This window comes from Fulmarus glacialis, unplaced genomic scaffold (genome assembly GCF_000690835.1).
Source record: "Fulmarus glacialis isolate BGI_N327 unplaced genomic scaffold, ASM69083v1 scaffold861, whole genome shotgun sequence".
Taxonomy (NCBI): domain Eukaryota; kingdom Metazoa; phylum Chordata; class Aves; order Procellariiformes; family Procellariidae; genus Fulmarus; species Fulmarus glacialis.
In genome coordinates, this window is record NW_009192184.1 from 25,394 (window position 1) to 52,203 (window position 26,810).

At 45.7% G+C, this 26,810-nt stretch overlaps 1 protein-coding gene across 1 annotated transcript in view; it reads left to right on the forward strand.

The window, feature by feature from the left end:
* The window catches only part of ADCK3 (aarF domain containing kinase 3), a 36,591-nt gene extending 15,769 nt beyond the window's left edge, over positions 1–20,822 (forward strand). Inside the window, exons 5-14 of the mRNA XM_009586968.1 lie at positions 6,023–6,145; positions 9,432–9,517; positions 11,224–11,364; positions 12,694–12,775; positions 14,177–14,270; positions 15,122–15,263; positions 17,140–17,247; positions 18,014–18,079; positions 18,817–18,903; positions 19,423–20,822. Coding sequence (XP_009585263.1) covers positions 6,023–6,145; positions 9,432–9,517; positions 11,224–11,364; positions 12,694–12,775; positions 14,177–14,270; positions 15,122–15,263; positions 17,140–17,247; positions 18,014–18,079; positions 18,817–18,903; positions 19,423–19,716 — 1,223 coding nt within the window. The 3' untranslated portion in view covers positions 19,717–20,822. The remainder of the gene's footprint in view (positions 1–6,022; positions 6,146–9,431; positions 9,518–11,223; positions 11,365–12,693; positions 12,776–14,176; positions 14,271–15,121; positions 15,264–17,139; positions 17,248–18,013; positions 18,080–18,816; positions 18,904–19,422) is intronic.
* The last annotated feature ends 5,988 nt before the right edge of the window (positions 20,823–26,810 follow it).

Consider the following 26,810-nt stretch of genomic DNA (forward strand, 5'->3'; position numbering starts at 1 on the left):
CCCGCCCCGATTTTTATACTGAGCATGATGTCAGATGGTATAGAATACCCCATTGGCCAGCTGGGTCCACCACCCCGGCTGTGCTCCCCCCGCCCCGTGCGAGCATCACCCAGCAACAGCCAAAGCATCAAAGGGCCATCAACGCTCCTTTCGTACCAAACCCAAAGCACAGCACACCCCCCAAGCTACTGGGGAGAAAGTTAACTCTGTCCCAGCCGGAACCAGGACACCTGTACAACTAGGCAATGCAGAGCAGCCCAGCAGAGAAAAACGATCCTTGGCAAAGAGTTATTGTTTCTCTCCATGATCTGAGGTGTTTGGGGCTGGGTGGGTTTCTTTGCTTTGATTTAAAAGCATGCATTCAGGCAAACATGGCCCATCCTCTAGAGAATCCTTGAAGGCTTTTGCTTGCAGTGCTTGTAATGTTTGACAGGTTGTTCATACCTGTTGGAAATTGATGATTTGCTTTGCTTTTGACAGAGGAGGAATTGCACAACTGTTGGTATTTCTCTGTTTGCCAGATTATTTTCTAATTGGGCACACCCCAAAGTGAAAACATGAGCTTGCAGAGCTCATGAAATTTGAGGGAATAACATGAGCTTTGTTTCTCTTCCTTACAGCATAAGAAAGGATATTTTTTTTTTTTTTTTTCCTTTAGAGGGCAACAGACACTTTTTCCTTGCAATAAAGCAATTGCACCTTTTTTCTTCTTGCTAGGGAAACTATTATTTTCCCATGTAACCATAACTTGGTGCCAGAAGCCTGCTCTGCAGGCTGAGTCATGCTTTGGGAAGAGCAATTTTCTCAAACAAACCCTGATTAAAGAATAAGGCAATGAGAACTGCCGACTTCAATGCTAGGCAAGGGAGTTAGAAAATGACCTGGCTTTTATTTTTAGCTGTCTTGCTTTTGTTCTTGCTTCCCCTCTTGCTGTCATGTCTGCTTAGATAAGAGCTTGGAGCAGTGGTTACACTATAAAGCAGAAGGGTAGTGGGACCGAGGATGGGCCAAGAGCAGCAAGTATTGAGGTGAGGCAGATGTAAAAGACTATTTCAGCCCTCATACTCTCTTGGAGCTTCTCAGGCCTAGGACACAGGAAAGTCTCCAGGTGACTCAGCTACAGCCTCTAGCTAGTGTCCTTGGATGTGTTTTCCACAGGATTTTACAGTGGTGGGTAAGGCTCCATGGATGAGAACTCCCTCCATGGGCCCTGCTCCTGCAGAAATGCATGGCAGAGGATGTGTCCACAGTTTTGAGTCCAAGATCCCATTTTCTTACTGTTCTTCTGGCAATACCAGCCTTAGCTGTTCTTGGGGGAAATCTCTTGACATAGGTACCTCTACATTTCTTTAAAAATGCCTGTGCACCCCTTTCATGATTTCAGCTTGAGGCATTTGTGTCCAAGTTTTCTGGCTGCCGGCACCATAAGCACGGGCTAAGACTTGTCTCTGTTGAGAATGACGTATCGTCCTGTACTCTGGAAGCTGATAGAGGACATCTTTTCTCTCCCCACTGCTGCAATAGTAACTTCTTGGCACTTCAAACTTAAACAAGTGGGATATGTATATGCCCAAAGGCATGCTTAAGAATTTCATGCTTTCACTGGCATCCAGGAGTGATGGGAAAGAGCCTTCTCTTGATTACCCTCCTCTTGTCCAGTCAGTACAAATGAAAGTATCTTCACGCCTTTAAAATGCGGATCTAGAAACACTGGTTCTTCAGTCACAAAACCAGAAGCCAGAAACTCCTGAGCTGCAAGTGATCCTAGTAGCATGGCTTGTACTTCTTTCTATTGCTGTCATCAAATGGAGGGAGCCCAAATGCCTACTCTCCTGCATGTTCTCTAGCAACTGTGCTAGTGCTGATCTATTTTTTTCCTGCTCAATTTCCCCATCCTTGTTTAGTAGCCACAGGGCCCTTCTCTCCTCTCCGCCTTGGATTGTCTCTGTTTCCATAAACAATTCACTTCTTAAGGGATTTATCCTAAAACAAAAAAGTCTGGTGCAAGAGTTTGTAAATTTCTCCCTTCTCCATCCCAGCCTGATGTCCTGGGCATAAATTCTTTCCACTGCTAAATTCCTGTGAGTAGGTGCAGGGGTTTCTTTGGTATTTTTTTCCTTTTTCTTTCTTTTTAAGGGCTTGAGGGCCTAATGCTGCCCTCTAAGTTCTTTAAATGGTTTGGTTCATCTTATTTTTTTAAAAAGAGGATGGCTCTACTTGATTTCCAGTGCGAATTTTCTTGGTAGGCTGATGTAGCTGATTAAAAATAACCTCCTTGGTCACTGGTGACCTTGATGGCAGTCTCAGTATTTAGAGTGTGTATCTAAAGTGCAAGGCTGACACAGGGTGGGAATGGGAGGGTAGAATACATTTCCAGGAATAAAAATGAAAAAGTGCCCAGATAAATAGCTGCCATTACTAGTAAAGAGTCTCTGGGTTCAAGGTCAACTTTGTAACTTATTAATGACCTGTACCAGGCCGTTCCACTAGACACTGTGCAAATGCCAGGCTGGGCAGAGCCCCAAAAGGCTGGCAGCTGGCCTAGGTTTGAATGTAGAGTTGTTTTCTTATGAAAAGGAATAATGCAATCTTGAGTTTTCAGTCCTAAGTGCTTAGGCTATGTTCTTGACTCTTCCCTTGCCTCCAAGTTTGTGTGGCGGATGGTTCTGAAAACAAATACACGCAAAGTCCAGTGGCTGGTTCTCCATTTGACAGTAGCAAAGGAGGTGGAAAAGCAGTGATGCAGCTGTGAGATGCACACAGATTTGGAATGGCTCACGCCGATTCTGGATTTGGAAAGGAAGACGTGGGTCAAGCACTCCTGAGGGCATCTGCCTGCTGCCTCTGCTGTGGAAGAGCTGACAGGCTCCAGGCACCGTGGCTGCAGGGGCCTTCATTTCCAAAGTCTCCTTTTTGCCACAGCTTATTTAGATGTGACTTCTATTTGCCTTTTTTCCTTTCCCTGATGAAGTAGGTAAAAAAACCCAACTTCGTGATCTTAAGATGGGGAGGAAATCGTTTGTAGTATCAAAAGGTACCTGCAGTCTTTGGGGAAAAAACGTTAATGCTGAAAATTGGCATATTTTTTCATGAACTTGTGCTGGGTTTTATCCCCACTTCCTTTCCACCTAGCCTTGGAAGCCTATGTCTGTTTTGTCTCTGTTTTTTCCTCTTCGCTTGCCATTTACATAATCCTGCTTTTGACTCTCGCTTTCAAGTCACCTTCTTGTTCATGCCCACTTTTAGCAAAGTACATAAACAATCAACGGCTGATCATGTGCTGTTGGGCTGCCTGGTGATCAGATAGTGCCCCTGTGGCTTGACTTTAGTGAGAAGCACACCAGGAGAAGAGGATGGGGAGTGCCTGTGTTTGGCTCTTTCTCTGATAAGACTCTTTTAAAATTGTCAGGGTTCATTGGCTTCTGGAGGTGACTTTAATCATTAACTAACTCCTTTATCCTGCTGCAGACTCAAAGGAGGGTGTTTGTGTGTGCAGGTGGTGTGAAGAAGGGTGAGGCTTTGACTCAGTAGTTTCCCTAGCTCCCGTGTGTCTGTATGTCAGAGCTCATACAAGGGTTCATTTGCCTCATCATTGCTAAGGACACAGAATTTTCCTGATGGTACAGCTGAGAGGCAGAGCTCTGTTAGATGGCTCCAAGCATTCCACTTTCCAGAGCCAGCTTTTCAAGTGGGCAAAGCCACATCCTTCTTCCCTAGGCAGCTCTACATATTCAGCCTCTCAGACTCCTTACATTCAGGATCCAGAGCAAAATATGCTCTGAGGATTGCTGTGTGTGATGCAGATGGTGACTTCTGGGCCCCTCCTGCTTCTCTGCGTCTTGCTCTCAAGAGCAGGATAGTTGTCCTAGCGTTTTTCTTCCTCTCCTTTTCATGTACATTCTTTACTTGGCACAGGGATTTGGACAGATAGATGATGTCCCACATGCAGTGCCATCTTGCTGCTCTCCCACGAAACAGGTAAAGGAAAGGAGGGGCTGAAAGACAGGGAAAGGTAGTACTTGGCATCCTCTGTGCACTGCCAGTGGAAAGTTCAGTGGCATCACTTCTCTAGGGAAAGCTTTGTAAGCAAGCCAGCTGCTTGCTGGAGCTGAAGGGTGTCTGTCAGATCAGTAACACACTTAGTGCCTCAGGAAGGTTGTACCAAGTTGTGTGAGCCACCAGAGTTTAGACAGCAGCTACTTCAGTCTGACTCTTTGTTCTTTCTCCTGTCCCCTGGCCAGTCTGAGCTCCCTCTGTATACCTTCCTGAGAGCTAGCTGGAGATGGAGAGGATCTCTTGCTGTTGTAGGCACTACATGACACACCAGTAACTTCCGTCTGCCTGAGATCTTCAGGGCTGTTGCAGCTGCCATGCCTTTTTGGGCCCTGCTTGTTGTATACGTGGGCTTCAGCTGTTCTGTCCTTTGTACCCTTTCCTCTGAAGTTTTGGAAAAAAAAAATCACAGACGTAGCTCCAAGGTCAGCGTACCAGCTGTGGGCCCTGCAGCCTGGCTGTAAGACCTGACCTTCTTCCTGCTTGGCTCTCCATCAGCAGGAGCTGAGCTGCAGCCCCAAGAGAAGTGGTTGGCGGATGCCTGCCTGCCCCTTCTGACCCTGCTCTACTGGGCATCGCCTGGAGAAGGAGTTTTGGGTTGCTTCTCCCAAAGGGACGACTAAATTGAGTCAGGGTCTCCTTCCCTCCTCCTTCCTTCTTCCTTTAAAAAAAAAAAGTGAAGGGGAAGTGCTGCTTATGCTACATAAAAACCACATTGCGTACTTAGGGCCAGGGCACTGGTGTGTAGATGGCTGCAATGATTACTTAGTGATCCTGTCATACATCAGGCTTTACCCTTTCTGGGGGACAGGAATATGTGTGTTTGAGTATGTATATTTTGGGCCTTGTTCTGTGCAAGCTGATGCTTGCATGACTGTTGATAGAGTAAGAACAGAAGGGTTTGGCCTCCTCCCTGCACGGCCTCTACGTGCAGTCAGCACAAGGGACTAACTACATTGAGATGTTCTTCTGTCTAACGGCAGCGTCTTTCTCGGTAGCAAACTGCCCATAAGAACATGGCGAGGAATGCCATGCATGTGTAAGGATGTAAAAGGGAAAAAGGCTGGCGATCTTGACAACAGGAATTAATTTCCCTTCCAGCACAAATGTCCAAGAAGAGCAAGGTATCATAGATGAGAGCTTCTGCTGGGCTTCCCCTGTGAGGACTACCTCCAGCCTCCCTGGATTTGACTAGCTTGATTAACCTCATCCCAGATTTACAATCTGCTGCTTTTTCAAAATGCAGCCATGGTGTTTTGGGGTTATGGTATTGGGGAGTTTGTTTTGCCTGTGCATCAGGAGACAGTAAATTTCAGTTTGATTAGAAAAGAATGTTATTGTGGACTTGGAGATGTGAAAGTTGTGTCTGCTCTCTACAGATGCCTAGTGCACACTCTGGATGTGCAATTGCACAGCAATATGTTTATGTATGAATCTATGTGTTTTGGGCAAGAGTTACTGGGTATGAGGAAGGAGGTTTGGTGCTGGTGTGAATCCCTGCTCCCACCCTAAGAAGTGCCAGCGCGTTCTCAGTCTATCCCAGTGTGCTGTCAAAGCTTTTGACGATTCCTTCTTGCTGTGGCTCAGCCCTACTGCTCTTCGGAGGCTATGCTGCAGCCTATGGCATGGGACTTGGGAGACCTTTACGTAGTGTTTTAGGCTGAGCTAGCTGGCACAGCGAGTTCAAGCACCAACATTTGCCCAGGATCCTGGACAGTCTGCATAGCCTTCATGAATGTCTGTGCTGCTGTGACTTGCTGCTGTTGGCCCTCAAGCCAGCAATATCAAAATCAGCACAAGACACGTGTGTCCAAGTGCAGTCCATGCCCCTGGGTTGCAGTGTAGGCACTGAGTGTGGTCCTAGTTTGATTTCTCTGGGGAATGACAAATCTGTTGAAAGTGGACTAACACAATGGATTGAGCTTACTGAGGTAAGGGTGCTCTTCATCCATACACTTTCTCTCTTCAGGAAAGAAAGCGGTGATGGATTCCAGCCCATTCCTGTCGGAGGCCAATGCAGAAAGAATCGTGAGAACCTTGTGCAAAGTCCGGGGAGCGGCACTGAAGCTGGGACAGATGTTAAGCATTCAGGGTAAGTGGTAGCATAGGTCCTCAGCTATCCTCCTTAGCAGTGCTGCCAGGTAGGGCAACTGATTTTTTGTGATGCACAGTCAGCTGTCTGGAATCAGCGTCAAGTGAATGTGGGGGAACTAGACAAGTGGCTTTCTCATGTGAGAGCAGTGATGGAGATATGCTTGATTCAGTTCAGTCTAATCCCAGGATGAAATAACTAGATGTGTGCATTATATAACACCACTTTCCCAATGCCCCTATGTGTCAGGCGCACAAGTAAAATTGGTTGAAAATAAGGTGATGCTCTCTGTGAATTTTAATGCCTGTGTTAAAAGCAATTGTTGAGAAGTAGAGCTATATCACACTCCGTACACAGGTATCCTGCCAGAAAGGAGGAGGATGATGACAAGAACATGATCCTGTTCTTTGTTCATCGAAAGTGGTCAAGGTTATATCCACAGCCCTCTCCCATTACAGCATGTTTATGGTTTATATGCTTTGTTGGCAGTGAAGCTTTGCTGGAAAGGCCAGTACAGCTGATAATCTTATCAGGTAATAATCTTATCAGGTATAAAACACTTGTTTTCATCTTGAGGAGACTTCAAACTGGTACTTAGTCCATTGGGCTCTGAAGTCAGTGATCACAGGTGAAGGCATGAGTGACATCAGTGTCTGCACTGAACTGTTAGGTTACTTCTGGAAGTTAGCAGGTGTGCTGAATTCAAACCTTATCTGGACCTGTCCACTTCGCCTTCCTGCCCAACTTGATAGGGAAGGAAAGAACCAGGCAAAAATAGCTGTTACACTTGTCTGGAAATACCTTTCAAGATGTTACTGAAACTGAGTCAGTGTCTGAGTGTTTGAAGTACTCGGCTTGCTTGGCTTGTGCTTCTACTTGAATTTTTGTAGGTGTTGACTGATGAGGCTGGATCTAGTATTGTATTAAATAACTTGGGCTAGCCAATAAAGCAAGACCAGCTCCCTGTTCCAGAGAGTCCTGATTGTGGCATTCCATGGTTCTTCATTTGCTAATGACTTGTTTTAGGTGCATGCCAGGCTGATGGCAACATTAACAAAGCTAAGTGGGAGGCAGCAGCTGCTATGTCAAAGGCAGCCACCTATATGCTGTTTTCTCACCCTGTAAGAACTGCCAGGTTCACAGTGCAGATCCAGGAGGAGCTCTTGTGCTCCTGGCTTTCTGTGGCCAGTGCCTCTGGTATGTGGGGTGAGTGAGTCCTGTCTGGAAATCAACTCTGAAGTTAATTTGTCTACCATAGGTGGGGATTAATTTAAAATTCTTAAAACACTATTGAGTTGCACCTGATGTGTGCCCAGAGCCTGGTCACAGCTGCCTGAGGCTTGGATGTGAGTGGAGAGGGAATAGCCGTGAGAGGCCAGCTCTGAGGAGCAGAAATGCTCTGGATTTTTGTCACTTCCCAGCTGTCTCCTAATGTTACTGAGCTCTGGCAGGAGTGTCAAACACCTGCTGATTGACTTCACTTGGGTGTCAAGAACATACAGGCCTTTAGCAACCTCGGTGGTGCTGCCCTGCCCTCATTTGACTCTTGTGACGAGTGCGTGGAGTGCTGCAATGCCTGGCGAGAACATAGGCCCCTGGTAACCTTGCTGAGGGATAGTTGTGGTGAAATAGGTTAGACGCTTCCAATGGTGCGGAGCATCAGGTTCTTGAGCTGGCTGTTTGGACAGGAGGGCTTCACACAGCTCCTGCCACTTCATGGGCTTCTCTGTGGCCTGATGAGTTTGAATTGGCTTCTTCTTTTAACAGGGATGTGTGCTAATTGAACGCAGGGGCTCTGTGTTGCCTTGTCCAGGTGCAGCTGAGCACCTGTGAGCTAAACCACCCACAAGTTACAAAGCAGTGTCCTTAAAAACCCTGATGTCTGCTTCTGGGAGACAGTGGATTTGTTAGGGACTCGCATCCCTGAAGGTCAGGCACAGAAAGGATGCCAAGGGCCGAAAATCATCCTGTATACTGGTGCGTGTGCTCTGGAAGATGTTGGAAAGGCAGCTGCATTTGCCAGTTGAGAGTGCCCTGCCTTGACTCTTGCTTCGTGTTTCATTCCGGTAAGGCCTCATCAGTTTACCACGAAGACGTATAACCTTGTTCATCAGCATGTTGTAAGCCTCGTTTGTGTCAGAGTTGCCTCCGCAGCATGACTGATTTTTAATGTTGCTGCTGAGTTTCTGTACAGTCAATCTGGACTTGCAGGTTTTTTGGCTATTTGACGTTGTGCTAATGAACAAAGCAGTGGTGGTCAAGCAGCCCCAGTTAAGAATGCCCTCTCAGACTAAACGTTGAAATAATCTTGTGAGTTTTTTGAATGTCAGCAATAAGCAAAACAACAGAAGTTGATCTTAATTGCCTGTGGCAGACCCTGATACCTTGACACAAATGGCTTCTAGGAGCAGGAGTCATTTTTAGTGAGGTCCATTCTTGTTCTGCACAGTCATCCTAGGAGGTACAGGTTATCATGTTACAACATGATGGCTAATACTTTCACATACCCCTGAGAATAGTTTTTATAATGTTCAGAGGCTTGGCAGTGATACACCATCGATGATAGAGCAAAAGTTTCTTTCAGTGTTTGGAATGCGCACGCAAATGCAATGTCTAGCCTTCTTGCAAGGTTATAACGTCACAACAGGAGTTTTACTCACTGTTCCTGCAAAGCCTGTTAATCTCTGACTTGCAGTGACAGAATGGGAGCTCCTGTTGATTCCACAGTCGGGTTTTGTTAGTACTTTTAAATGCTGCTCATGGCTTCGGTGGTAATTTCTAAACAACGCTGAGTGTTAATGTCATGTCTCTGCATTTTTCTCGCCATTCCTTTCCACCCCTCTTCCCAGGACAGTGCTCTTAAGGTAGCTGTTTGTTTCTTGGTGGGATGGACTTACAGTTGCACGTGCATCTGTAAATGCAGAGGAATGATATTTTTATTTGAATGTCACAAGCGCATGTGCAGGTTGAGTTGTAAAGATTAAGGCTGGTAGCCTGGACTTTTTTCCAGTGTTGGGAGAGCAACAGATAAATCTAATTCCTCCATAAGCCTTTATGAAATGAAAAGTTTGCCAGAACTGGTGGCTTTTCTCTGGGCTGTTGTAGAAGCATACTTCTGGGTATGGAGAGTTTCTGAACTAGAATTATTTCCAAAACCTTCACTGGGGTGTGCTTGGGGGCAGGATAACCTGGTTGTCTGAATGCAGGTGCATGTTTCTTTGTGTGCTGAAGAAGAACTGGAGAATGCAGTGCCTGCACTGACTGCCATGTGCTTTTCCCTTGGCAGATGATGCCTTCATCAACCCCCATCTCCAGAGGATTTTTGAGCGTGTACGTCAGAGCGCCGACTTCATGCCGATAAAGCAGATGATGGTGAGAAATACTCCTTCCTGCTTAGGGGAGGAGGGACAATAACAGAATTGTTGTGGTTTTACCCCAGTTGGCAACTAAGCACCACACAGCCGCTCACTCACCCTTCCCGCTCCCCTCCCATGGGATGGGGGAGAGAATTCGAAGAGTAAAAGTAAGAAAACTCATGGGTTGAGATAAGAACAGTTTAATACTTGAAATAATAATAATAACAAGAAATTGTAATGAAAAGTAAAACAATGAGAGAGAGGAACAAAACCCAGAAAAACAAGTGATGCAACCGCTCACCACCCGCCAACTGATGTTCAGCCAGTCCCCGAGCAGCGATTGCTGGCCCCCCTGGCCAACTCCCCTCAGTTTATATACTGAGCAGGACGTCGTATGGTATATAATATCCCTTTGGCCAGTTTGGGTCAGCTGTCCTGGCTATGCTCCCTCCCAGCTTCTTGTGCACCTCCTTGCTGGCAGAGCATGGGAAGCTGAAAAGTCCTTGACCTACTGTAAACAGTAGTTAGCAACAACTAAAACGTCAGTGCGTTACCACATTATTCTTATCCTAAATCCAAAACACAGCACTATACCAGCTACTAGGAAGAAAATTAACTCTATCCCAGCCGAAACAGGACAAAAATAAATGTCACCTGTGACATACCCCAGTAGGGGAGGTGGATGGGGTATTATTATTATTTGTTGAAAGAGTATTCTTTCAACAAATGTTGCATATTTTCAATTGTGGGTAACATCTGATTCCTTACCTCAATTATGTGCTGCCTTTTCTCTCCAAAGCATTGAAGCTCAGCTTTAGACAGAGGGAAAAACATTGGCTTTTTTATATCCCAAGACTATGCTGATGGAACAGGATGTTGCATACAAATATGATTATAGGGTCTTGTTGAATGTAGCCTCCTCTTCTGTTTCCTCTCTTCGTCTTTCTCATGGATGTTAAGCCAGTGTCTAGAAGTGCCTGCATCCTATTTTAGAAACAGACTTACAAGCCTTAGTCTGATGGAAAATTAACAGCAACTTTGTCCTTACTTTTTTGGTTAAATGTAACCCACCATCGAGAAGAGCCAGAATGAAGCAAACTAAGTTTGCTTTCTCCTGTGTACATGTTCTCGCTTTGTCTCTACTTCCCTCTGTAAATTAAAATGTGAAGGGTGATGCAAAAAGAATTGCTGGCACTACTTATCTTCTGAAAGACACTGAGCAGAACAGACCTTAAATATGGCAGTCTGGCAATGTAGCAAAAAAAGCTGTTAAAGCAGGCTGTGGTGTTTAATTGTCAATATTGCCTTAAAGAGAGTCATTCTTGCATGCCTGGATTGCTTCTGTTCAGCTTGGCAGCGTGACGAAAGGAAAAATATCCACCTCCTTGCTCACTTTCTGGAAGATAACAAGTGGCACCAAAAAGGGGACTTTTATTGCTAAGGCAGCAGTGTTTGTGCTCAAGATCTCTGTCCTTTAGGCCAGAGCAACAGAGCTTCACACAGACCTGATCAGCATCTGTTTAGTGCTGGGGGAGCACTGCTGTCTGGACCACTCCTTGGAATGGTGTACAATGATAGGAAGGGAGGACAATCTAGAAAGCAGGGTATAGGTACACAGAACTGCTATACGCTGTGTGAGTTGCCTTAGAGGAATGTGATTTCCAATAGCAAAAATCTTAAATCTTTGCTTCCCATACCCTGATGCTTTCTTTTTATTTGTAGAAAACTCTGAACAACGATCTTGGCCCCAACTGGAGGGATAAACTGGAGTCCTTTGAAGAACGCCCCTTTGCTGCTGCTTCAATTGGTCAGGTTCACCTGGCACGTTTGAAAAACGGGAAGGAAGTTGCCATGAAAATCCAGGTGGGCTTTACAGACCAGCCTTGTCTCTTGTCTGTCCCCCATAGAAGGGCAGGGGAACTGCATAAGTATGTTTACTGCTGGACAAATAAGAAACATTTTAATGCAAGTGAAAATTTGGGTCCAGCAAGCAGAAGGGAGGGACAGAAAAGGTTCCGTAGCTTGAGCCAGTCTCTGACTCCAGATGAGTAGGAGAGGTCTCATAGGTATATCGTGGGGATAATAGTGGTGAGGGACTGCTTGTACTTTTAGGACACTGTAGCGTGGGGATAATGGTGGTGAGGGACTGCTTGTACTTTTAGGACTGTGTGCGAGGGTCCTACCTGCTCCATATGTCAGTCCCCTCTCTGGTATGTGCACATGCCACAGGCCCCTTTCAGGCCACAGCCCAAAGGTTAAAGAAGCTTTAAGTGACAAGCAGGCACTGACTGTTGAGCAGTGACAGTCTGACGATGCAGGAGGGTATTCACCAATTCACATTAAAGCTGTAAGCAACTTCAAGCAGGGATTTCTAACAGAATTGAGTTATGGAGCTGAAATCCCTTGTAGAACACAGCTTATAATCCAAAGGAGTGAGATCCCTTGCTGACTGAGGGTCCAAGGCAAAGTTGGTCATCTGGTTGGTGTTTTTTTGTAAAGTGGGGAGACTTTAGAAAACATCCCTTGCTGACTGAGCAAAGTTGGTCATCTGGTTGGTGGTTTTTTGTAAAGTGGGGAGACTTTAGAAACAGTAGGGGTGGGTACTAGTGTCTTCTCAAGCCACTTGTGTCCAAAGTACTCTCTGAAGTTAGGCCGAGGTAAAAGCAATAGAAAGTTACCCCTGTGGTATCAATGCACATTCTGCTCCACAGCAGTGTAGGCTGGTCCCCTTGACAGACAAGTTGAGAAAGAACAGAAGGAGGCACCTTTGTCAGGACTAGGCTGGGGCCTCACTGCTTGCCCTGCTGCTGTAGGTGAAACACTCCGGGGCTGTCAGTGGCATGTGCTTTCAGCTGTGGTAGGGAAATGACCGACTGCCAGCTCTGTTGCGAGATTCGTGTGTCTGAGAACCTTTCATGTGTTGGAAGAGTCCCTGTCAGAGGACCTGAACAGGCCATTCTGGTTGCAAGGAGCTGCATCTTAGCCTGTCTCTCTGTCCCCCATTTTAGATGCTGGGCTTTAAATAAGCTTTTAGAGGAGGGGTGTGTGGCTCAGGTATGCCCTGGTTCATTGCCAGGCTGTAGGTGGCTGTGTTGTGGGGGTCAGTGGATGTTGAGCTGGAAGGTGTTTTTATCTTACTCTACAACTGGGTCATCTAGTCTCAACACTGCCCTCTCCCATTCTGTCCTGCAGTACCCCGGAGTCGCCCAGAGCATCAACAGTGATGTTAACAACCTGATGACTGTCCTGAGCATGAGCAATATTCTCCCTGAAGGTAAAAAGACCCGTAGCAGGCCCTGTGTTCCCGCTGGTGCATGTTGAGTTCTGCCAACCCCTTTCAAGAAGCGCACTGCATACTTCTCTCCATAGACTGGAGGGAGGAAACAGCCTCAAGGAAACAGTGAAAAGGACTTAAGAATTGATAAGTCTGCCCAGGAGCAGATCTCCTGCAGAAAGCAGGAGAGGTAGTGGATGTGGGCAGTGGGTGCAGGGCCAACTTGGGGAGCCATGCTTTGCTCCCCTCTCCTGCTGCAGAGCTGCCACGGCCTTTGCTGGGCAGGTGCCTGCTCCAGTGTCCATTCAGTGGGGTGGTAAGTGCACCTGTGTTGGTTTTTCCTGGCCATGTATATGCATGCACCTGCCAGATAATGTGCACTTGTCTCTGTGTGCTCTTTATAGTGAAGGACCCATAGGGACTCTTGGCAAAGTATAAAGTGTCTGGGTATATTCACTTTTGATGGCTTTCTAGGCATGAATTGTGGGCAGTGTTCAGGTTTAGGTAGTCTTGCTTTGTCCCTGTTATTTTCTGGTACATCTGGCAGAACTCATTCTTCTCCATGTTTCCTGTAGCCCTCCATGCCTGCCATTCTGTGCTCTTCCCAGTCGTTCTCTGTTCTTCCCAGAGTTGTGGAGAGGTGGAGAACCGTCAGACTTGGAGCTTGCTCAGTGTCCCAGCACACGGATAAGTCCCTTTTCCTACAGGGAATGCAGGACTTATACTCCTTTTTTCCAAATACCTGCCTGCAGCAGCTGTAAATCTTAGTGGGACTGTACAAATACTGCTTTAAAATCAGGCTGGGTGCTGACAAAACCTGGGGCTGTTCTCTGTGGTGGCTGGGCAGGATCCTGCAGAGGCTGCTGCAGTCCCAGCCGTGTCTGGCCCAAGTAGTAGATTGGTTTTGCAGCTCCAAGACTGAGAAGATGGGACTTGGCAACTCAGGCCCTGGCTATGTGCTGCTGCAGTTCACTGTCTTAGTCATGCTGACTGTTTCTGCCTAGCAGTGCCTGCTCCTAGTTGTAGACAGATATGGTTTGGAGCCTTTTTTGCTGCTTTTGCCCAGGCTAGTGTTCATGTGCTTCTACTCCTTGGTGTGTGTCTCTGCACAGCCATGCCAATACCAGGAAGAGACAGTGTGGATTGTGGGATGGGAGCTGGGGGAGGGCAGAGCCCTGCTGTATGAGAATGGTGTGGATGTACCTTGCTTTAGGAGCAGCTGTGTAGCCTTGGCTTGGGATTACCTGCAGAACCTGCATCTAGTTGGAAATACGCTTTGGCTCTTTGTGGCCTCTTATGCTCTTCAGCTCAAAGTTGCTCCTCAGCTGCAGCTCTGGAAAGCTTAGCCTGAGGGGCTCCTTTTTTCTAAGCCTACTCTCCTCTCTGCTGTTTGACTTTCAGGTTTGTTCCCTGAGCATTTGATTGAAGTCCTAAGCAGAGAGCTGGCTCTGGAGTGTGACTACCAGAGAGAAGCTGCCTGCGCAAGGAAATTCCAGTATGTTCACACCATTGCATTCAACCCCTCCCATCTCTTTATGTGTGTGTGAAACGGAGGAGAGGTTGCTTAACTTCAGGGATAGTGGGGAGATGAATGCCGTGCCTTGGGATGTAGCACAGGGGAAGGGTGTGTGTTTGTGGCCTGAGCTGTCCCCTAGAATTACCACCTTGTCTCAGCCAGGCGTATTTTCAGTCAGCTGAAATGTAATAACATATCCTCTCTCCTTCAGCGTGAGCCTCTCTTTTACCATGTGTGAAGGTACTGCAGTAACTCCTGAGGCCAGGTTGCAGTGCTGTTCTGTGTACTCTTCTGTCAGCCTGTTATGAGCTTCTCCCATCATTTAGTCTAGGAGGTTTTTCAGTTCTCTTACAGCAATTAATACCACCAGCACTGCCTGCTCCCTTGGCTTGCTGTAGCAGTGGGATCCACATTGTTTTTACATGAAGGCTGGATGAGGGAGAGCTGCCGGAGGCTAGATGCCTCTCCTGTCCCTCTGCAGAACTGCCCCTGTGGCATTGCTCCCCTTGGAAAAGGCCTGTTTCTTCCATGTGTGTAGTCTGGCCCTGAAGCAAAGTGGGGTAAGCAAAAGAGCCTAGTGCCCCTTGATGTACCAGCCTGGAGCCCTCCTAATATCCCTGCTCTGCTCTGACCTCAGGAGCCGGCAGCAGCTGTAAGTCACTGGCGTGGTTTCTGGTGACTTGATCCCTACTGTAACTGCTGAGAAAAAGGTCTGGCAGCCTCAGCCAGGGTGTGGGGAGAGGTTGCGTGAAGGGGCTGTGTGCTGTTGTGGAGGGGCCCAGCTGCTCTCGGGGCTCCTAACCTTTTCTTCTCCTTTCTCTATTGCCTAGGGAGCTGCTGAAAGACCACCCCTTCTTTTACATCCCAAGAGTAGTGGATGAGCTGTGCAGCAAGCATGTCCTGACCACAGAGCTGGTGTCTGGCTTCCCCTTGGATCAAGGTGTAGGGCTGAGCCAGGAGATTCGAAATGAGGTACTGTGAGGTGGTCTTCCTTCTCCCCTGGCTCAGAGCAGCGTGCTCAGCCTGCCTGGTGACTGGTAGATCAGGGGATGCTTTGTGGAAGGGCAAACCCTGAGCCGCGCAAAGCAGGGCTGGAGTCGGGGACTGTTTGAAGCCTCAGAAGATTTCTGTGTAAGGAATTTGGCAGTGATGTTGGAGTCTTCTCAGGCTGGTCTAGGCCTTGCAGGTGCTAGCATTCAGCAGGGAGGGGTTGGAGGGGTGAATTGCAAGGGCAGCTGAAGAGGAGGTAGCCTAGCTGTGTAGCTCCTAGATGCCCTGTTTCTCTCTCAGATGACCTTAAGATTGGGAGGGATTGTCAGCTAGGGGAGAGGGGTCTTGTTTTGCAGCTGTTCTTTTGAGCAGGAGTGCAGAATCATCTCCTGCCCTTGTGCAAGCGTTTAGGTGTCATCTCCTGTGGGACTGACCTGGGCTGCACAGGGCTGCTGGAAAAGTACCTCTCGGTAAACAGGAGGGGGGATGTGGGGATGGGTAGGCGGCGGTGCTGAATATAGCAAGGGATTGGAGTGCTGTGGTGGGACAAGCAGCTGCTCTAGAAGCAGAAATAACTGTCCTGGTATTTGGATTTTTTTTTTTTTCCTTGGTGTGAGCTGTCAGCTGTTAGCAGGTCACTGGAGAAGAGGGCAGAGTATGTTCCTCTAGATAAACAGATCTCAGCACCATACAGGACTTGAAGCTATGCCAGGGCGGGCTGCCTGTGACCCCTGAGCTGTCTGTTCTTAGGGCTTGTCCCCTCCAATGAGCTGCTGTACCATCAGGGCTGCTTTTAAAAGGCTGTGAGGTGGGGTGTTGCTGTGGGAGCAACCCTTATTTCCTATAAGCGACTGGCCTGGCTGACCCACAGCCTTCTGACCCAAATGGCAGTGTCCTGTAGCAAGGACTGGCTTCCATTTGGTGCTCTCCTCCCCCGCTCTTGGATCTGATATTTCTCTCGCAGAAGCTGAAGAGGGGCAGAATGAGGCTGGCAGTTTTTCTGCTGAACAGGCTCCAGCTTAAATATCCTCACAGAAAAGCTCTGCTGTAGCATATAATTCAGCAGTGGGTCCTTCAGGGACTGCTACTCTTGCTTCCCCCAGGCCTGTCAGTCCCAAGGTTTGGGTCTGCTGGGTCAGTGCTGAGCCCAGCAGAAGACTTGGCTGAGGACTACGTGGTGGGTATGTGTATCTAGTGAAGACCCCTTTCAGAAATGGTTTGGACCTAGCTCTGTATGTTGTTTGGCAGCTTTACAGAAACACTCCTCTTTAGCTGCTTTGGACCTTTAACTTAAAATGCTCTGGAACGGCATCTCATTTCCCCTGAGCTGCATTGGCTTCATTTTGGCCAGGGTCCTGCAGGACTTTCCACCTGCATAGGCTGTAATGCTCCGCTGGCCTCCCCCACCTCTGCTTCTGGATCCCTCTTTGCACTGTGAAGATGTTCCTTTGCTCTCAAAACAACAACCAAGTGCGTAGTCAAAGCTGGGAAGGTAAAAGGCAGGACCAGGACACAAGTAACACATGTTGGACAACCTCTGGAGCCTGCTGTTCTTAGCTGCCAGATACAGGGTAGCAGCCTCTCTGGAGGCACATCCAGGGGCTGATATGAACTACAGCTCAGGCTGATGTAAAACTTGCATGGCATCTCTGCTGTCTGCTAAGGATGTCCCATGGCAGGTTTGGGCTGAGAGTTGCTGCAGAGGCTCGCTCTCACCTCTTCAGGAGTTTTGCAGCATGGAACAGATAGTTCCTGCCAGTGTGGTGACGTATTCCCTGTTTGCTAGTGCCTGCTGTAAATTACATGTGTAAGGCTTGCTGCCCTCCTGACTTGCTTCTGTCTCTCCTTGCTCTTCAAGATCTGTCACAACATCCTGGTCCTGTGTCTGCGGGAGCTGTTTGAGTTCAGGTACATGCAGACTGACCCAAACTGGTCAAACTTCTTCTACGACCCGCAGTTGCACAAGGTAAGTCCAAGCAGCCGCTGTTCTGCCTGTACAAGAGCTGGTTTTCACCAGCTTTTGATTATTCCCCACTCCCAGAATTTAACGAGCCCTTACTGAGATCCTCTCAGATACCCGTCCTTGAGCCTTGGGCAGGTAGGACAGCTGAAACCTGTCCCTTTGCCACTTGTCCTCACGTGGCCTGGGTGGGAGAGCAGGGCTTCTGTAATCCTGGCTGGCTGCCTGTCTTTGGCCTTAGATCCAGTCACAGCTACTTCCTTAGCCTAAGGGTCTGTTTTGAAGCTGGTCAGTGGAAGCTGCAGCTAGCAGTGCTCTACCAGAGCACTCCTGACTCTTCAGTTGAATGCTCTTGTCTTGTGCTGTGCTGAAGATAAGGGTGCCTGGGGAAGAATTGCCAATGTCCTGCTTGTTGGTTTGGCTGCTTGCTTGTGCCCTGCAGGTCAGATGGAATTGCTTATTCATCCCTGAGGTCTGTGTTGGAAAGTGCTGGGAAAAGGTTCTGTGCTGCTCTGTCCTCACACAGAAAGCCTGAGTGGAGTTACCAGCTGAGCAGGTGTGACAATGTGAGCGTAGGCCATACCTCCTCTGCCACGTACTAGCGCAACTGTTTGTGTTGCTGTCAGGAAATGAAGGAGTTAGGGGGAAGCTGGGCTGCAGTGGAAAGGCTCTCCAGCCGGCTGACCTTCCTGAAGACATCAGGAGTCTTCTTAAGGTCTGGCTTTACTTGAGTGGTTGACACTGTAATACAGATGGGTGTGTCCATTTCCAGGTGGCCCTGCTGGACTTTGGAGCAACACGAGGGTTTGATGAGAAGTTCACAGATGTCTACATAGAGGTGAGGACTTGCACTGTGTCCTATAGTGCTGCACTGGGGGTCTTAGAGTATTTGTGAAATTCTGCTTATCTATTAGCTGTATCACTCTGTACTTGAATCCACTCTGGGTGTGGAAGGAAGCAGGGCTGGAGGCAAGAGAGAGGTGTCTGTTCCTGTTTCATCCCTTACCATAGCCTTCTGCATGTCTGCTGCAAGCCTCTGGCTATCTGAGTTTGGATGTTAAAATTGCATGACAGATGTGGAGAACTGTAATGTTGCTTATTGGGAGACTCGGGCAGCAGAGCCTATCAGAGCACTCAGAATTCAGTAATTTTTATATGAGGGTATGCAGGAATTGCTTGTCCTGTTCACTGTCTCTTCCTGTGATTTCTAGCTTGCTTACAGACTTACAAATTTATGTGAAGTCTTATGTGCTTCCTTTGTGATCACCATGTTCTGCACTTGATAAATTGAGCTGCCAGGGGCCAGCAGATGTCACCTAAAGCTTCTCACAGTTGGCTCTACTGTTTTGTTGGGGGAGGGGCTGATTAATTAGTGATGCTTTTTTGATGGTCCTTTACATTCTCTGGGCTATGTGCAGCCCTCCTGGGAAGAGCTTTGGAGAGCCAGCAGCTGTATCTTTTTGCCAGTAGCTCTTGAACTGGCCAACAAGCGGGCAGCTTGTGTACCTGTAGTCCTGTACTCAAAACATTTTTCAGTCATCCCCTAGCTCTCCTGAAAGTGTTCTTCCTATTCAGGTAATCAAGGCAGCTGCTGACATGGACAGAGAAAGAGTACTGAAGAAGTCCATTGAAATGAAATTCCTCACTGGCTATGAAGTCAAGGTATGGAGCAGAATGGTCTGCTTTTAGTGGTGGCTAGTGATAAATTTGTTGCGGGTCTCTGGACTTCCCCAGATTTCTTGATGTGGTAAAAGCCAATGTCAGTCTGAAAGCCCTGTTGATAAGGATGAGGGAGGAGGGCAAAAAAGGGGTTTGGCTTTTGTTTTCTCAAAAGAACTTTTGTTTTCTCAAAAGAGCTTTTTTTTGGGAGCGGGAGCAGTAACGATGATACAGCTACCCCCAAAAGCACTGTCCTTCCTTCTGTCCCCCAGCAAGACCCTGCAGGTGGTGATGACTGCTGAAATTTCATTACTGGGCAGATGGTCTTCTGGAAGGTTTAGTTGTTTGAAACTGTATTAACCAAAGGTTCATCAGTCTTGCTGGGGGCTGGAGGTGACCTTTGTTGTCAGTATAGCTAGGTATTTTCCTGAGCTGCTACTGTTAGCACTAGCATTTCTCCTTTTCCTCCCTGGTGGTTAAAATGGCTAGTGATATTATTTATGACTCTTTCCTTTTGGGCAGGAAATGGAAGATGCCCACTTAAATGCTGTCCTCATCCTGGGAGAGGCTTTTGCGTCTGAGGAACCTTTTGATTTTGGCAGCCAAAGCACCACTGAAAAGATCCATGGTTTAATCCCAGTCATGCTGAAGCATCGGCTTGTCCCTCCGCCAGAGGAGACCTACTCTCTTCATCGGAAGATGGGGGGTTCTTTCCTTATCTGCACCAAACTGAAGGCAAAAATTCCCTGCAAAAACATGTTCCAGGAGGCATATAGCAAGTATTGGAGCAGTAGGGGCAAGAAGCCAGAGGAGTAGTAAGAATGAACTAACATGTCTTGTTCTGAGGGCACAGTTCATCTGAGCCTTGCAGAGAACGTTCTAGCCTCCCATGCGTTGCACCCCAGCTCTCCATCCTCTTGAGATGCAGCAGCCTGTGCCCTGGAAGCCAAGTGTGTGTTTCACAAGGACAAAGCTGTTCTTTCATGCCGTGTCTGTCCTACACTGACTGCCAGTACAGTCCGCAGCTTGCAGGAAACTATCTTCTTGAGCGCTTCTGTACTGTTTCAAGGTACCAGCCAACTACCTTGAATGCATTTTTAACATTGTGATGGTGGCTGCATATTGATTGGGTTTTGTAACGAGTAGGGGAAGGATGACAAGAGCAGAATCTAATACTGAAACCTGTTTGTAATTGCCCAAAAATCGTTTTTTTAAAAACCTTCCCTCTTTCATGCTAAGGTGGAATTCAAGTAGTTTTCATACTGTGAATTATAGAATGAAATACCAAGGTGTACCCTACCACAGACACGTTCAGCACCTCCCCCCCATTTTTGTAAGTCAAGTGGTGGCAGTCTAAGAACCCTCCTGGATTTTACTGACACTGATTTAATGCAAGGGGGGTGTGTGTGTACATAGGATGAAGTTTTATGCTTTCTGCCTCTTTCTGGCTTGCAAGCTAAACATAGGAAGTATTTTAAAAATCTGAGAATTGAGTGTCAATCTCTTAAACACACACGTACACTCACACAACCCATCTCAGTTCTGGGAGTCAAATATGTAATCAACAGAGCTATATCTGAGCACAAATAGTGGGATTCTTCACTGTCTGATAGGTATCAGCTTTCCTGAGGGCAAATGAGATAAGCTACAACTGTGACACCAATTGCTTGCTGGACTCCTAACCAAGAACCTAGTCTGCCTGTCTCTCCGTTTTCCTGTAATGCAGAACTTACAGCAAGGCAGACAAACATGTAATGTCTCATGAGCATTTCAAGCTTTTGCTGAAATGTCCCACATTTAAAACCAGACGCAGAGTTTTAAACTATTGGAGTCAAGCTAGGAAATTTACTTCCTTAGATTTTTGTACAAAGCCTGTACCTGTACAACTTCCTGATTTCAATAAAAAAGTGCTTGTGCGGTGGGCCTTCTGCCTGCAGTTTTTTCATCTTCTGGTGGAGTAATGAACAGTCAAGTGAACCATGTCCTGTTCTGTGGGATAAACAGGAGTTGAGCAGAAGGAGAAGCTTCCAAGTCTCCTCGTGTTGCAGTTGTTTGCTCAAAGAATTGCTATGACCCTTGTAAAGCCATCTATCTATGGCCTGTTTATTCCTTCATCTTTCCATTGCAGCTGTGTCACTAGTGCTAACAGTGATGGTGACAAGTTTACCAGGATCCAGAGGGACATCAGCCATCTGTCTGGCCACGAAAATCCCTGGTAATTGACTTGTTTTCTTTTGTTTTAATCACTCTGTTACCAGTCTCCTGGACACAGGTCTTTTTGCCTTTCCTCCACTTGTGAAGAAAGAGTGGCTGTTGGAGTTCATGCTTTCCTGGTGCTAGTAAGGCAGATGTCCTTATCTGGCAAATGCCAGATATTTAGCAGCAGGCTCAGCTAGTCCTACTCAGTTAAGACAGCCCAGGAATGCAGAGGTTGTATGATCTTAAACTTCAGTACATAAGAAATCCTGACTACTGACACTTCCAGGGGTAAAGAACAGGTAAGTGAATAAATAGTCTCTCTCAGGAGGGACCTTTGAAAAATAGGAGAACAGGTTATTGTATTACCTTTATTCCCAGATCATAAACATATAAACTGCTTCATTTAAGACTTGGTTGAGAAAGATCCAGTACTGTTTAATTCAACTAAAAGTACTCATCAGGTTATTCCTAACCCTTTGAGAAGAGGGAACTCTGCTGTTCAGTGAAGTAATAGTTTTGCATTAAGCTGTTTAACTTTGTACACTGATAGAGGAACCTTTCCGTGTTGTTTTTTTCTTTTGGATCTAGACGTTGCAGCTGTAAAAACAGTGGAATTGTTCGAGATGTTAAATGCTTATGTTAAAGGTTAAAAAGCAAAGTATAAAAAGCTGACAAGGAAATTGGATTAGGTGAGCTTCAGAGCAAAATTTCTGAAACTGAAGATTCAGAGCCAGTATGTTCAGAGAACTTGCAAAGAAGGCAAAATAACTCGAAGAGCATTACAGTTCACTTTTCCAGTAAGCACAACTAGGTGAGATTGGTATGCACTTGTTCATGTGACCACAGATCTTTTGTATACTATGCCGGGGTGTGAGTGTTTAACTCTCGGCAAACATTTCCCTTCCCTTGAGAGAGAGCGTGTTTAAGAATAACATCAAGCTGAACGTTGGAGTTGTTTTCCATTTGCCTGAAGGGTAGCGACTAGGAGAAGGTAAGATGTTTCTTTATTAGGAGAGCTAATTAGAGATCTCAGTCCCTAATTCTCCTAGCCTTCTGTGTATGTTCTAAAAGCGTTAATAATTCCTGTAGTTTTGCCCAGAGAGATTTGTGACATGAGGAATTGCATGTCAGTGTAACAGCTGTGGAGAAAAGGTGAGCCAGAAAGACTGTGCTCTGGCTTCAAGTCAAAGTAGTCATGACTTTTTACAGGGAGCAAGAACACTTGATCACTGCTGCTTGCTCTGTACCAGCTAGTGCATTTGCTTGAACTACACATGTAGGTTGAAGATATGAACATTTCTCTGCTGCAGCAAGCTTCTAAGTTCTAGAAGAATCCTCTTGCAGAAAACAGTTCTTTGTTCCACAGGGCAAGCGGGAGGTTAAATCTGAAGACAGGGCTTTTTCCATTCTAAAGAATCAAGATTCAGGCTACATGTGGTAGCAGTGATTTTCCTACCTTCTTTAGTCAGTCTGGCTGCTGCATCAAAACAGAAAATGAATGCTGAGGAGCTGAACAGGAAGCTTAACATGCAGGTCACTTTCTGCTTTTCTAAGGTCCAAATCCCTTGACAATAGAAGGCCCATTTCACAAGACCTTCACCGTTGTGGTGGTGCAACTGGAACCCTGGGAAATCAGAAATACAGCACTGATTGTACAAGTCAGAGCACAGGAAACAGATGATATTTCACAGAGCTACAGCAGCTAGGAGAGACCTGCAGTGGCCTAAATGGGATGAGCCCACAGGCTTAAATCTACATAAGCTGGGGGGGTGGTGCTGAGAAAGTAATAATTTTGACTGAAGGAGAGGGACAGGATCAGAAGTTTCTGTGGCGTAAGGTAGCCTGTGGCCATGTAAGAAGTGGGAAGCATGCTGACTGTTCCTGGAGGGGATTGCTGGTGGTCTTTGGTAATGGGCGAATGCTCAGGCTGCCACCTGCTGGTGATACAGGATCAGTTACAGGATAGTCCTGTATTCCTTCTGTGGGTTGAGGGGGTGATTGAAGCATGTAATCAAAGCTAGGACTTTTACCAACAGGGTAATGAATGAAGAGGAAGATGTCCCAACAGACAGCCCCTGGTATGGAGAAAATCCCAGGCTGACTTGCGAAGAGCTGGTGGATGATGTGAAAGGGTCAGGGCACATGCAAAACTTCACAGGTATTTTGAGATGCATGGAAGTCAGTTTGATGCTGGTAGCCTCTAAGGCTGGGGCAGCTGAAACATTTGATGTGTAACTAAATGAAGAGGAACATCAGAAACAATGACTACGAATACTGACACAGAACAGATCACCTAAGAAAAAGGTCAGGAAAACTGTAGTTGGTGAAGTTCAATATGCCGAAGTATAAGGTGGCTTGACTTTGAATTTTCAAAAAGGTTCTAGTAATTTTTTCTGAAAGCTGTGAGAACTAAATTGATTTTCTCATATACTCCTCTTCTTCCCACTGTGTACTCGTACAGATGTGTTACAACATGTTGGTTTTATCTTCAAGAACACCATTACTCCCCTTTCCATTTCCTCCTCAAAGCTTAACATGGGGAGGTGGGAAAAAAAGACAAAACATCTGCATTTCTAACAGTTCCCTGTTTTATTGCAGTACATCAAAGTAGGTTAATATTAAGTGTGTTACCAACATAAAATATTGGTGGTAAGTCATTTTTACATTGTTGACTTTTCCACCTTAAATATTTCTGTGCAAAAGAATCTACATCATTGTTCTGTAGCAGAGAATCTCTTACAATGTCCCCTAAAACATTGAGGGCATTAAACAAAATAGTGAGAAGAGGCAAAAAGCAGAATCTTTCCCCCACACGCACACTTGTCAGCTTTTATACTCTAAAACAAAAAAGTGATTACATCTATGCCATGCAAAACTGTACAATAATATTACAATGAAAAACCTAAAAAACATATTTTAAAAATAAATGATATGAAACTGTCATACATAAAAAGGCAGGTATAATTGCTCTGAAATACCAACACTGGTTTGTTTGTGGATTTCTTCCCTGTGGATGAGACTTTCTTAAATGCAGAATGAAAATAGGTTGTACTGAGCTGCAGCTGGAAAGAAAGACAAAGTAGAGTTGGAATTTAGACTGGAAAGCCTGCAGCAGAGTGGTTTCTGGGGGTGTTTATCAAATAATGGTGTGAACACAATGCACGCAGAAGGGTGCATTTGTGTTAGTGCAGAAAGTTGTCCCATTTCCTCCACGGAACTGACTCCTATTAACAAAAAAAACAACACAGCAGAAGCTACTATGTGCCACTTTGATTCTCAGACTAAGGCTCAGGAGGTGTGGGTACTTGTACTGCAATAAATTTTATCCTTAATGTATTCATTTAAAATTAAACAGTGTGCATAAAATGGAAAAAACCCTTCTTCCACCCAAGAGCATGTTTGTCCTATCATTCAGGGTCTGGCCATTCAAGACAATATGGTGCCAGAATCTGTTTCTGTGTTAATACTCCAACTGTTTTGTTCTGAAAGGCTGGCACACTCTGTGAACCAGTTAGGTGCCGTTAAACTACGTTTCTATAAATACACTATGCTTTTTGGTATGACAAGACCCTTAACTTCCCTCTGCGGTATACCTGAGAATAACACACCTGGCTTGTAATTTTATCAGAATTAAATCAAAGAGATAGCATTCCTGACTCAGTTTTGAAACTTGTTGAAATGGGCAAAATGCACATTCATAACAAGCCACAGCAACTGAGAGGAAAAGAAGCAACTACTTTGCCACAGCCTCAGGAGTGTTTTTTTGAAACCACCAGCTGTCTTCTACAGGTCAAAGGCAATAGAGAAGAGTACTATAACCCTGCTTTTGGGTTTATGAAATGTGGAAGGAAGCCACATATCTGTGTGCGCGCACGTGCAAGGGAAAACTATTTACCAAACCTTTTTCATTCTATAACCTGGAATCCTTAGTAGCTGCCTGAATCTGTTCAGATCCTTTGTTGCCATCAAAAGAGAGGGAAAAAAGCAAAAAACCAAACAACCCATATGTTTAAGCAGTGTCAAAAATGCAAACACCTTCAGTCTCAGCCAAAAGGAAAAAATCAGCTAGATACATACTGTGTACAGAGAACATATGCTACAGTCAAAAATTCAATGGGAGATTTTAAGCTCCCTGAACAAAATGCAGCCCTCTAACTGTGAAGTTGAAGCAATGCTACAGTGCAAAGTAGCAAACATCAAACCTTAAGAGACAACTGTCTTCGAGATACCAGTCAAGAGTCTTACAGTTCAAATGACCAAGTTACTTTTCCTAGCCCGATGAGTATTTAAAAAGCTCAGCTACAGTATGCATATGTTTTCAGTGTTCATACCAACAAAAAAAGATGAGTGTGGTTTAAAATTGAGTGTATAATCAAATGGTCCCCAAATATATAAAACTATTCAAGTCCTAGGACAATTTTTCTCTTTTCAAATAAGTGATGTGGTCATTTGCTTTTCAACTGAGAGAACAGTTGCTGTTTCTCTTTTGAACAGATGTGTATAAAAATGCACAGTACCAAACTAATGATTAAATATAGTAATCCTAAAGGAGACTGCCAAGACGTAGAAATTGTGGTGTACAAACAGCGTAGGCCTGTGGAGCTCTCATCCTCTAGAGCTTAGTTTGTAACACAGCAGACCTTCGCTCTGCCTGAAAATGTCAGTTTTTGATATCAATAGATTGCAGGCACCTGGTATCAATAGATTGCAGGCACCATAGCGGAGTAAACATAGGGGTTTACTTGATTTAATTGTTTGCTGTGTCGTGGGTCTTTGGGTTCCATTTTCAGATAGAGCATTAGCTCAACTGCAAAAAAAAAAAAGCACAAAAAAGATCCTGTGACCCTCTCTCAGGGGGACTGTCACACAGGCTGCTCTGTCTTAAATGACTGCTGTTTAAATGCCTTCTCTCAACATCAAAATAAGATTAATGTTTAAATACAACATACAGTAAATACAAAACTAAGTCTGGAAAGGCTTTGAAAAGTGTGTGGACATGCTTCACCAAAAGGAGGGAATTGTGGGGAAAAAGCAGTGGCTATACTTGAAGCAATATGCAGCCTTTAAAAGAAGCTGATGTGGAATTTTAATAATGCCAGTAACGCCCTGCCTATCTGTCCCTCAGAAAGACTGAAAACTATTCTGGGAGGAATTAATTTCAAGTGCTTAGCTGTTTGCTAAAGCTTTTAATACTAAATGCCAGGCTTGCAAAAGTAGTAGCTTTGAAGTGAAAACAAACACAACCAGCTTGCTACTCTGAAAAACCCAAACAGGAGAGAGACAGGTTTTTGATACGATGGTTTCTAAAAAATTTCTTGAATTCCTGTCCCAAAATAACATTGAATGAGCTTAAACTTGGACAAGCCTCTTGAATCAGAATGAAAGAGAAATCTTACCTAGGAGACCCAGCATGATTAAATGGATTAAACGATCTGTGTCTCATTCCCTATTTCACATTTAGATCACACTTGGAAATTACTGTACATGGTTTGAACTTACCTATAACTTCCATTAGGGAAGACAGAAACTGGAAAACTCCAAACGTCTCTGTGTGGGTGAAACACTATATACTGCTGACTGCAAGAATATGGAATGGTTTAATAAGAGCCATAATAAGTTTCCGAAACCCACAAAAACCAGTATTCTAAATACAAAAAGCCCTTATATGTTTGAGTATGGTCATAGTATAAAGCCAGCAACAATACTACTGA